The 13,047-nt window shown below is 36.2% G+C and overlaps 1 protein-coding gene across 11 annotated transcripts in view; it reads left to right on the forward strand.

Annotated features, from left to right (window-relative positions):
• Pmca (plasma membrane calcium ATPase) overlaps positions 1-13,047 on the forward strand; it is a 172,159-nt gene that overhangs the window by 140,950 nt on the left and 18,162 nt on the right. For 8 of the 11 annotated variants that reach the window (XM_064219169.1, XM_064219170.1, XM_064219171.1 and 5 more), the window contains 15 exons: positions 1,024-1,224; positions 3,445-3,565; positions 3,901-4,066; positions 6,439-6,532; positions 6,821-6,937; positions 8,345-8,389; positions 9,284-9,441; positions 9,803-10,018; positions 10,304-10,546; positions 10,634-10,872; positions 11,098-11,260; positions 11,604-11,705; positions 11,822-12,001; positions 12,139-12,333; positions 12,628-12,834. In XM_064219169.1, coding sequence (XP_064075239.1) covers positions 1,024-1,224; positions 3,445-3,565; positions 3,901-4,066; positions 6,439-6,532; positions 6,821-6,937; positions 8,345-8,389; positions 9,284-9,441; positions 9,803-10,018; positions 10,304-10,546; positions 10,634-10,872; positions 11,098-11,260; positions 11,604-11,705; positions 11,822-12,001; positions 12,139-12,333; positions 12,628-12,834 — 2,447 coding nt within the window. The remainder of the gene's footprint in view (positions 1-1,023; positions 1,225-3,444; positions 3,566-3,900; positions 4,067-6,438; positions 6,533-6,820; positions 6,938-8,344; positions 8,390-9,283; positions 9,442-9,802; positions 10,019-10,303; positions 10,547-10,633; positions 10,873-11,097; positions 11,261-11,603; positions 11,706-11,821; positions 12,002-12,138; positions 12,334-12,627; positions 12,835-13,047) is intronic. The other 3 variants (XM_064219174.1, XM_064219177.1, XM_064219175.1) reach the window with 2 other exon arrangements.

Genomic DNA, 13,047 nt, shown 5'->3' on the forward strand with positions numbered 1-13,047 from the left:
AAGAAGGGACTGAGCTATTGTTTAAAAATATTGGTATTAATGTACCTACATAAAGGGGTTGATACAAGTTCGAACGTACATAGCATGTACATATATTGCAATAAGGTGTCTTTGAAAACGTGCTTTTAATAGAGCAAACATATTTCCGTTTCGTATCTCGACAACTTATTAATATTCCGCATTGTGACTATTCTGGTCTGAAGCCAAAATATTGTTTCAACATTTCTACGTATATTCCTTTGCGATTGTGAATTTTTCAGTAATATTTTTATCATAAAGGCTTTAAATTTCAATGGAAACATGCTGAATACGTTATTGATTATCAAAATGTTTCGTTAGGTTTAGTTCGGGATAGTTCATTCGTTAGAACATATGAATCTTAACCGGACGACAAAACGTTCTGTCATGTTTGTGTACACCGACCTGCGTAATAGCAGTATTCTGCAAACCGTCTCCGGCGAAAGGCGAAAAAATCTTAATTTAACTCAGCTTTTAATAAAACTTTATTTTTCTTCACTATGAATATTATTATTATTGTATAATACAAATATTTACCCACACGAGCCCTAAAAATATCGTAGACGATAACGGATGTATCAAAATAGTTCAATAATCGTAAAACAGAGAACCATCGTATCAGGATTTCTAAGTATCTATGTTCTATACGTACACTGTGCAATGATATACTCGTGTATTTCGTATATATGAATATATATCTTCAAAGTATTATAATAATGGTTATATGTATATGTTAGTCCGTTTCACGGTTTTCGATATGCCTATAATCTTCTGCAATAGATTAACTGTCTAACGATCTAATAATTATTCAAATTGAACTGTTGGTGCTGAGATTAGGGTCGTCGACATTACGAAGTAGTTTACTAGTTATTTATTTAACTTATGTACATATGGACAGTAAAAATAATGCCATTGTACAAAATTTTAAAATATGAATCTTGTGTGTAATAAAAATTTTGTTGTCTTGTATAATTAAATTGATTTATTTTTTCTCTTTGTCCCCAGGTCTTAGCGGGTCGAAAGCGGACCTGCAACACAGGCGCGAAGTGTTCGGGTCGAACCTGATCCCGCCGAAACCTCCCAAAACCTTCCTAACCCTTGTCTGGGAGGCGTTGCAGGACGTTACCCTTATTATATTGGAAGTAGCTGCCGTGGTATCGCTAGGGTTGAGTTTTTACAAACCGTCCGAAGACGAGACCGATATTGGTAAGTTTATTCATAAATATTATCCAAGACATTAACATCAACTCTATAACGACTTTTCAGAAGACGACATAAAGACGATTTTCCGTAAACATGATTATGTTATTCAGCGAGATAACTAACAAATGTCTGCAAAAGAATCTATCTGCATTCTATTAATATTCCCAAGGGCAGACGTCCAATTCCTCGTTTCCAATTTCGTTTAATCGGAGAGAGAATAATTTGGGTCATTTACACAGCAATACAAAGGAATATGTCTCGAAATTCAACGAATACGATCCAACGTTTTTTTAATGAACCCACAAATATTTTCCATCGATTGCTTTTATGTTATCCGTTGAATGGGCATGACATTTTGTCGGTTGGCTAAAATTTTACGACCCACACTTGTGAAACCAAGCTAAAGAACTTCATAGGCTGTCTCGGGAGGATGAAAGGCAGTCTAGTTGGCAGCCTGATCAAAACCAACGTAACTTTCTTAATTGTTATGATTATTTGACGTTAATACAATGCGTTGTTTGAAAACTCATCAAACTTTACCCAAATACTATATCTGCCCTTAGTTTGATCAAATCGATTTGAATATCAAAGGATAATTTGCATTTGTTTGCGATGTTCATATTTTGGTTATGACAAAAATGAAAATTACATGGAAAAATGTCAGGGTGTTCTTTTTCCAAAAAATGAGTTTTGTTTAAACAGAGAAGTTTGCGCAGAGGATGCAGTGTAAATAATTGTAATTAATAAGTGTATTTTCTCTTTTCAATAACAATATGGAATCATTAGACGACCCTGGTAAGAACATGTAAATAATGGTTTTTTTGTAAATCCTGCACTTTGCTCGTTTCCTAATGTGTGCGCATTTATCCATCGGATAAAAAACAAACTGTCAGTGACTGCAACCAGTGTGTGTTCAGTTGTAGCGTCTACGTATTCTATCGGTATCTGTCCTCCTTGAATTTCCAACCATGGTCTATTATCTCGAATTTACAATATGAATATACAAAGTCACGTATATATGTTGCCGTTTTTAATATTAGATGTCATTGAAATAATATAATTTTCGTTCTGGTTTTTCGATTCGAGATACCATGGTGTTTCTAGGGCATGTTTTGTTTTTATTTGCTTTAAGAAGTAGTTCACGTTTTAGTAGAATGCACCCCGGCTCTGTCCGTTCCGAAATCATCCTGTCCGCTTTTGCTAGTATTAAGCTGTTCGATCGTGAATTGCGATCCTTTGTTAGTTTGTACGTGACTATCACAGTTCTAAGCTCGACACGTACGTATTAAAACATCGTTCTCAATGTTATATGAAATAAACAAATAGTAATATAACATTTTCAAGGCTTTTTTAATAAGATTAAAGTTATGGCTAATTGTTCACGTTCACAGTTACAGTAGAGTACGTGATAAAATAAATGTTTTTCCTAATTCGACTTACAGACAAACTTTTTCTGTCTAGTTATTTCTGTTATTCGCATGAATGTGAATTAGTAATAATTAATGTTCTATATTTAAATAAACATAAAGACAATTTTTTTTTTTTAGTGAAGTTACAACAATAAACTTTTTTGTTTTAGCTATTTCGTTAAGTGTATGGGGTTGATATTATCATTGTTACTGCAATCAGTTGATCATTTGGTTGAACAGATTACTATCCGATATTGTAATTCACTGATCTGGATTAATCCGATAATATAAATTAAACTCGCACAGCTTATAAATCTTATATTTAAATTTATGATAATAATTTGAAAACCGCGTTTGTACGTTCATTGGGGCGTTATGCGAGTTTTTTTTTTTAATGAACGACAATTATTAATGTTAGATTTGTTTACATTTTTTAAGTATCGTACAAATATTCCGATGCTATTCTCGCGTTAAAAATTCTCGCACACCTCGAACGCGAGCTTGGTAGATACTCTATCATCTGAGTAAAATGAAAATCACGATTCACTCAGCTTTAATTATTTTGGTCTCTGGACTTTTTTACGTCGTCGACGAACCTTTAGAATCGTTGATAAAGTTGAAAAGTTTCGAAAGTAGAGCAACTTTTTTCTGGTACTTGTAATTTAGATGACAGCGTTGTTGTTGTTAAATGTACTTTCTTATTTCCTTGAAAAAAAAAAATGCAACAAGAATTCATAAATAGTTAATATCACCGAGCTGCAAGATCTGTAGCAACAAATAAATAATGTATTCACAGTTGAGTGGTATGTTTCAGCACATCTGGATGAAGAAGAAGGTCATTACCAATGGATCGAAGGTCTGGCGATCTTAATATCTGTCATAGTAGTCGTCATAGTCACAGCGTTCAATGATTACACGAAAGAGAGGCAATTTCGGTGAGTACATGTCCCTTTCTTTTTATTTTCCGATCATGGTTTCGACACGAGCCATCAAATACTAGTCGTCCCAGAAAATCGTTAATAAGTATTAATTTATATTTTTAGAATATCTTCGTTAGCAATACCGGTTTTTTTTAAATAAACTTGATTTCAGTTCACAGAATATCAATCGATAGGCGAGTATTAACGTAATAAGTAAAGCCTTGGCATTAATTCATTACTGTACTAATTATATCCATAACATCATCAAAATAATTTTATTAGATGTATTAATGATAATAACTATTGCTATTGAGGACTTTTTTTTTTAATTTGTCCTTCACTACTTTCAGAGGGCTCCAATCACGGATAGAAGGTGAACATAAGTTCGCAGTGATCAGAAGTGGCGAGGTCAATCAGGTGCCGATAAGCGAAATAGTCGTGGGTGATATTTGTCAGATCAAGTACGGCGACCTTCTGCCCGCTGACGGGTTACTGCTGCAGAGCAACGATCTTAAGGTGAGCACTGGTTACCTAGATAGTATGACGTATTTTTGTAGCTGCATATAATGGCGTATCAGACTACGAGCCTACTAATTATTTATACGAATTAACAATGAGAAATTTATAATCATCTGATAAAGGGCTTTGTGAATATTAAACTTTTATGAAAGAACGGATGGGATTCTTTTTATAATGTGGAGTCCCCATAGGTAGAGCCCGTGTTGCACTCCCCCAAATCCGAACCTGCTTGCATCTGTAGTTACACTGTCAAACTCTCCAAATACATACATACAATAGCAACTGAATGGAACAATACGACTATAACATTTTAATGCATAAATTGTATTACGTCAAACCAAGGCAGGCTATCTTACCTGCCTAATGAGCAGAGCTGGCCCTTCAGATATAATACATATAAGAAACGTATATAATATATAATGCAAACATAGGTTGCAAGTACACTGAATTTTTAAGTGGGTAATTTGCATCTTGAATTATAGATACGTATTCAGCAATTGCGCGGTAAGGGATAACATCGTTCAGAAACCTTTTGTTTAAGGGGAAAGGAGAGTTCTTTCTGTCTCTGTTTCTCTCCTTAAGGTTGTCTGGAAGAGATCGCTGTTTTAGCGATAAGGTCGCCTCTTGTGGGTCTTTCTTGAACGTGACTAAACTATGTGTTTATTGGCGTATCATATATAAAGAGTATTTTGATTTGAGACTTGCAAACTGTGTCTGGTTATTTTGGTACTTTATAAAATACATAATAAAAAAAAAATCGGCCTCATTATACTTATTCAGCGCGCAGCTTATCTTTTCGCATTGGTAACGTCCCTTAGATTGTATTACAGTATCGATGTATTAGCAGATAAGTCGGGTTATTGGGTTATCGACGGAGGCTCGAGTGTTTGCTGTATCGACTTTAGTAGTAACCTTGCGAAATTGCTCCCTAAACACAGCTATGACGTCATATCACATCACACCCGTATAAAGCACTTGACATACTGATATATGTTAAATTATTCGTGTAATATTTTCACTTATATTATGGTTATTTTTATCATATTATGGTTTGTCCTGAGTAACTATCGACGCACAGACAAATAACTGAGTCTCACGAGCTGCATTTTATAACGCAAGAATCGGCTAGGTTTTTTTGGAAATTTCAACTTTAAGGTGCACCAACGTTGTATAAATTATATCTATACGAAGTCGGGGCGGATGGATATATATTTATTTATCACGAATAAATGTTTATCTAAATTTATCAAATAAAAACTATCGATCAATTATTATCAAAAAGCAACTTATATCATATCTAAGTGCTTAAATAAAACGTAAAGCTAAATTATATGAATAAAATTCCAGCTTTGATAGCAAAGCACTGAGTTTTCAAGAGCACGTTTTTATAACTCATCTCTCGTTCTGAGGTAAAGGATAACATCAAGGATGACTGTGCGTATCGAATCAAACTGTACTACATGTGTATCCACCAACATAAAAGCAGCGTGATAGAATAAACTGCAAACCAACAAGAGCACAGAAAGGCTTAGTTATTATTAGTATGACGTTTAAAGGCAATTTAAAGGCTGTTTACTTTACTTTTAGTTTATTAATAGTAACAATTTTAGAAGTGGTATCTCTGTACCTGTTTGCTTGTTTATCAGACTAACTTACTTTGCGTCAATTTCAAGACCAGGTGTCTGATAAAGTACGTGCGTACTGATAACAATACAGTTATTTGATAAGAGTCAAGGGAATGCGGTATTTTTATCTAAGTATCTTTATTTAATTATTATCAAAGTTGACAAGATTTTTATATCCTTTTATTTGTATATCTTATCTGAATAATGATCTAGTAACATAATTTATATATTCCAATGAAGTGGCACATATTCCATATATGTACATAAGCTTTGTGTGCTCTATGATAAATACTATAATTACAAATCATTTGTGTACTTTACTTATTCTCCAGTCAGAAAATAATATTATAAATAATAATCTTAACATACAAATGTAGTTTTAGATAGTTTTGTTGATTTATGCTTATTAAAAATGATAAAAAGGAATTGATACTCTTGCTCTCAAATGAAATTAAAAAGACATAAACACATGAATACCTACTCCAACCCTTTTTACCATATAGTATATTTTTGTTTTATGTCTGCGAAATTTTACTATAGAAATAAGTACCTTGCTCCAGGAAGCATGTTTTCTCTTTGCGAAGTCTGAAAGCGTTAGAAATTTCTTGTTTTGTAAATTCTGCAGAAAAGTTATTAAAACAACTTAAGTGTCAGAAACTTTATTCAGTAACACATGTGACATAACCAGACTAGCCAATGAACCTTTGTTAGATAGGAAAATTTAAATGTACGTTTTCGTTTTAGATTGACGAGTCTTCCCTGACGGGTGAATCGGACCATGTTAAGAAGGGAGAATCATTTGATCCCATGGTGCTATCCGGTACTCACGTTATGGAGGGTATGTATTGTAAACAATTACATATGTAAAAAAGACCGTGAAAAAAAATCGTTGAGCGATTAATTATTTCAAAAACATTGCTCTGCATTCTTTCCTGATCTTCTGACTGGGTTAAATCTCGCATCTTTTTTTCATTCTATGGAACATTTAACACCTTAAATGGGTAAACTTAGTAAGTTCTCCGACAGATACTCAAAAATCTCCTTATATGGTAAATATGCTCATACCTGTTTGACAGTTCCAAGGTTTCAAAGATTTAGGAGAGATTCGCTCATTGATCAATTCCAGGCTCCGGTAAAATGCTCGTCACGGCGGTCGGTGTCAATTCGCAGGCGGGTATCATCTTCACACTGTTGGGCGCGGCGGTCGACAAGCAGGAGAAAGAGATCAAACAGATGAAGAAAGGTCAGTGTCCGCACTGGTGCTAGTATATTCCTAGATTTAGAGGATAATCGGAGGCATTTTCTGTTTCCGCTTTGACTAATTATTTTGGCGTTATAATTCGTTTCTTCTTGAAAAGTACTATCGAATAAACTCATTTTATAGACTGTTCCTAAGTTTAGTATGAAGATTTATTTGATATTTTTTTAAACGACTAACTTATGGAATTTGTCTTGAATCAGAAAAACGCCTCCAAAAATATCCAGCCAGATATAGTTAGCATTATTATAAATACATTGCTCATTTAGTTTAATTATATAATGTAGCTTGATGAAACATATGCTTGAGGTACGGGTGCTTGCTTTCCTAGTGACCAAAAGAAGACCTTATGTCTTTGTAATAGAGCTGAAATTAATAGAACATTAATATATAGCTATCAGCTAAGCGAATTCTAAATGAGCAGTGTACTGTTATGCTTGATTAGGGCAATGTCGATGATGGTGGAAGAACTAAATCTAAATCTTAAAACGGATTATTCATTTAGATTTATTCTTGAAACTTTTTTTAAATATCTTCTCCATCATCGACCCGAGTGTAGTTGCATCACGAACGACATGGTTACCATTGACAACGCACTCCCGTCCCAATGGAATGTTTTCTGAACAAAATTGATGAAAATTATCCAAAAAATTTCAAATCAATTAATTCACAAACCACGTTTTATCGTATCACTATAACTGCACCCAAAGTCATCAATTTTGTTTCTGTCATGAGATTATTTTATTTGTTAAATACGAATATTCCACTTTTTTCTAAACGATATCCAATGTACGGGCATGTTGAACGTTGTTCGTGTTGTGTTTGACTAATAGCCTGAATAAGTCTTGTCAGAGCATGTTATCATAAGTTTTACTATTTTATTATCCCTAGTCCCCACTGGGGCCCTGCCCTATGAATGTTGTAAACCCTAAAATATGTCATATAAAATAATCTCGTTTCAGTTTAAAAGACAATAAATATAAAATTGTACCCTAAATGCATACATCTGTAAAACGCATTAGTCGCAACGCTTGAGCATTTGAGGCCGAAAAAAGAGTATACCATCAAGAGTAGCAAGTCACAAATGCTTGGGCGCAATGACCCTATAGATTTAGCGCCACCAGACATATAGTGTGACCCAATCAATGACATCCAAATTTTTTTTTCTCCACCCCTGACCCCGGCCTGCCGCACACCCACCTTCATGACGACGATGAAAAATTAAATGAAATAAAATTAATAAAAAAAACATACACATTTTAAATTGCATCGTGTATCTGTCGTGTTGACTGCATGATGTACAAACAATGATATCGTTGTCATAAATGTGTATGCTTGTATAATAATGTTGGATATACAAAATCCGACTGGACGTGATATTGGCCCGAGTAGAAGCTAAAAAGCAGCAGCGGAAGTCGCAACGCAAGAGCCTCACAGGTAAGTAACATCCTATGCTAAGCCCCGCTTTTTAGTCCTTATACACATCACGGGACAAAAAAAAAGATTAAACATAAACTTTAAAAAATAATATCGTTTTTTGTCCCTGATGTTAATATAATTAAAAACAACAATTAAAAACTTAATAAACTTATGCTATAAAAATTATATTTATTTAATTTTATAACATTTTATTGCATATTACCTGTTTATTGAAACATAATCATTTCACACCGAACACACACTGCATTTTGTATTTAGTAACGATTAGTAGATTTATGTAGTTAAAATGTTTGATAGAGATTTTCTATGTAATCTCTAGAATTACAGGACGTAAGTAAAGTTTACACCGATGTAACTATCTTACGCATGTTTTGTTATATAATTATATATAATAATTATTATTTTAACAAAATAATTTTAATTCAAAATAATGTATGTACTTGTTATTGTTTGGTATAAATTATTTGCAAATTGGCTTCGAGTAAATATTTTGTAATTTTCGTATTATGGCTTTAATATAATTAATAATTATTAAAACGATTAAAATTTGCTTAATCTGTGATAATTGTTTCGCCTTAATTTAGAGCTTATTGTATTAGATATAAATTGGCCTGTTCTAAATTTAGCTAAATATATTGTGCGAGTATTATTTTTCAATATATAAATGTTTTAGAAATACAAACGCACAATAATCAATACAGAGAATCACTTAGTACAAAACAGAAAACAAAAAATAAGATCTCATACACACAAAACAAATTCAACCGACTTGATAACAGTTTCTGGAATTAAAGTCACCCAAAATTCCTAACAACAGAAACACATACAATTAAATACCAAACGGTAGCAATATCCGTATAAATTCGTTGACGAAATGTGCAACAACACTAGGTGATGACGACCTACCAGCATCGGGCAACAGTCACGGTAACCACGCGAGACCAGACGACAACCACGTGCCCGCTCCGGCGGCGGATAAGCCCGCTCCGGAGTCGCACAAGAAGGAGAAGTCGGTGTTGCAGGCCAAGCTAACCAAACTAGCCATTCAGGTGAGTTTACTGAAATAGGTCTCAGATATACTAAACTCAAATATCTTTATCATTAACGCACTCTATTTTCATAAAGTATCAGAAGTTTCTTGATTTGCAACTGCCTCGTGGTCCGATCGTCCGGTCGGGCTTTTAAAAAGTTATACCGTTTTACTGCCAAGTAAAACAGCCCAGCGGTATGCAACTCGGTAGTGTCTATGACACACTCTCGTGTCTATGATATCGCACAAAGCTCCGGTGCCGAAAGCTCGGGTCTTGTGTGTCTTGAGTGCGATATCTCGTAAACTGTTAAGTCTACTCAAAGGCGATCTATATGATCAGTTGTGAATTTTTTATTATAATTTATCCCATCTCCAAACAGATCGGTTACGCCGGTTCAACGATCGCGGTGCTAACAGTAATCATCCTAGTCATCCAATTCTGCGTACATACCTTCGTGATTGAGAATAAGGAATGGAAAGCGACTTACATCAACAACCTCGTGAAGCATCTTATCATCGGTGTGACTGTACTGGTTGTGGCGGTGCCGGAAGGTCTACCATTGGCTGTGACTCTATCCTTGGCTTATTCTGTTAAGGTTAGTAAGGAAATGATAGACTTCTAAAATGACGAAGAACGATATACATTATAAATAACAAGTATAGTGTAGAAGTCTTAAAAACTTTTATTAATCTTGAGAATTGTACATCGTAATATTTTTGCCACTTTTGTCGAATATTATGGTCAAATCGAATAATGTCAAGTAAATTATTTTAATGGTTAGTATAAATATATTTAATATAAATGAATAAATATTATATTTCAATTAAAATAATATTAAAAATGTATTTGGGTAAGTATTAAACGATGTCATCTATTTCAGAAAATGATGAAAGACAACAATTTGGTACGGCATTTAGACGCCTGCGAAACTATGGGTAACGCGACCGCCATCTGCTCCGACAAGACTGGTACTCTCACCACTAACCGTATGACGGTCGTACAGTCGTACATCTGCGAGAGGCTCTGCAAAGTCACGCCCAACTACAGGGATATACCCCAGGAAGTTGCGGAAACGATGATCGAAGGTATATCCGTAAACAGCGCGTTCACCTCCAGGATTATGGTGAGTGTTAGACGTTTTCGTCGCTACTGTCTCGTGTCTTAATACAAATAGTCTAGAGAGCTAACTGGCTGGTTTGAAACGTGTCAGCCGTCGCAAGACCCGACCGGGCCTCCGATGCAAGTGGGCAACAAGACGGAGTGCGCGCTGCTCGGGTTCGTGGTGGCGCTGGGCCAGAGCTACGAGGCCGTGCGCGAGCGGCACACCGAGGAGTCCTTCACGCGCGTCTACACCTTCAACTCCGTGCGCAAGAGCATGTCCACCGTCATCCCCTACAAGGGCGGCTACCGCCTCTACACTAAGGGTGCCTCGGAAATCGTTTTGAAGAAGTGAGTTCGCTGCTACTGAAATAATCTAATTTATATAATGAACGAAGCTGAATCAATTTTACATTAAATTGTTTGATATTATGAAGTTGGAGTAAGGGAAGAGACACAGGAGATGAATTATAATAAATTACACTCCCTTCGCCTCATGGTGCTTGCTCGGATTTTAACTTGATCGCCTCTGCTTTAGATACATTTATCTAATCTAACCTATTCCATCGTCTTCAGATGTGCATTCGTCTACGGTCATGAAGGCAGGCTAGAGAAGTTCACTCGCGACATGCAAGATCGGCTCGTGAAGCAGGTCATCGAACCCATGGCCTGCGACGGTCTCAGGACCATCTCAGTGGCCTACAGGGACTTCGTGCCAGGAAAGGCGGATATCAACCAGGTCAGTGGAAAAGTCGCAGCATATTATCATCACATAGATAGACCTATAGATAGACAAATAATCTTACAATACCTACTCAATTTTTTTTGTTAATATCTAAATTTACATAACCCTTTTTTAAATTATACTAAGTACCTGTCACTATGAACAGAAGATAACTTTATGCATTTTCTGTGCTTAAAACATGCTGTTAGTTGAATTATTTCCTCTCGCTTGGGATGAATCATCCCATCGGACTGTCAAGAGTTTCAATTCTGTATACTCGGTGTAAGGCTAGAGAGTAGTCTTACGCCAAGTATCTCGCTCGCCTCAAAGTTTCAAATAACTGTTTTTTTTTTATCAGGTGCACATAGACCAAGAACCGAATTGGGACGACGAAGACAACATCGTGAATAACCTGACTTGCTTGTGTGTAGTCGGTATTGAGGATCCTGTCAGACCAGAGGTGAGTATTGATCGGCACAGAATTACATATATGATTAATAAATAAGTCAGATCAAAGACGATCAGAGTATCTTCCGTACAGTGAGTTATTTAATAGTCGTTTTATCCTCGATTCAGGTGCCAGAAGCGATCAGGAAGTGCCAGAAGGCCGGTATAACTGTCCGGATGGTGACCGGAGACAACGTGAACACTGCCCGCTCCATAGCCGTCAAGTGCGGTATTCTGAAACCCACCGATGATTTCCTCATATTGGAAGGCAAAGAGTTCAACAAGCGGATCAGAGATGCTAATGGCGAGGTGAGTTGCGTTATCTACTGGTTCACTGTGGTACGATGATAAGTAAGGAGACAGTATATGTCCCACTAGTGGGCAAAAAGGGTCCGTGCTAGTTATTTTTTTAATTTATGATTAAATTGTTGCTTGTTTGTCCTCAGGTTCAGCAACATCTACTGGACAGGGTGTGGCCGAAGTTGCGTGTGTTGGCTCGATCGTCTCCCACCGACAAATATACACTCGTGAAGGGAATGATCGAGTCCAAGGCGTTCGACAAGCGGGAGGTGGTCGCCGTCACCGGGGACGGCACCAACGACGGACCCGCCTTGAAGAAGGCCGATGTCGGCTTCGCTATGGTACGTACTCACGTATTAGATGATGTGTAAATATTAGTAGTGAATTTCTTCAGTACATTTCAGATATTTACATGATATTTTTAAATTCGTTATTTCATGACAGTGTTGAAATATTTGAAGCTTTGATGTTTGCGTCAAGATATATATTTATTATAACCTGTTAAATGTTATCCAGCTAATACATAATCGTATTAGTTAAATAAGACTCAAAGAAACATTAAAAACCTTACTTTTTAAGTCGGTTAAAAATCGTCAAATTGTCAGCGATCTGAGTAACGCCGCTCTCTATCGCAGGGCATCGCCGGCACGGACGTGGCCAAGGAGGCGTCGGACATCATCCTGACGGACGACAACTTCTCGTCCATCGTGAAGGCGGTGATGTGGGGCCGCAACGTGTACGACTCCATCGCCAAGTTCTTGCAGTTCCAGCTCACCGTCAACGTGGTGGCTGTCATTGTCGCCTTCATCGGTGCCTGCGCCATCCAGGACAGCCCGCTCAAGGTGAGTCCTATCACTCGTTCGCCCAATGGGACCACCATTTGTAGGGGGAGGAAAAAAAATTATGTACAACTTATTATATGCCTAATACCAACTCTCCTTGTAAATACATTGTTGGTTCGCATACGAGTGAATGGTTAACACACATTAAAAACAAAAAGAACATTCCTTAGACATTTTTTTAACAAGTGAACATATTTTATTGTTTATAAGTAA

The sequence above is a fragment of the Vanessa tameamea genome, chromosome 26 (genome assembly GCF_037043105.1).
Source record: "Vanessa tameamea isolate UH-Manoa-2023 chromosome 26, ilVanTame1 primary haplotype, whole genome shotgun sequence".
Classification (NCBI taxonomy): domain Eukaryota; kingdom Metazoa; phylum Arthropoda; class Insecta; order Lepidoptera; family Nymphalidae; genus Vanessa; species Vanessa tameamea.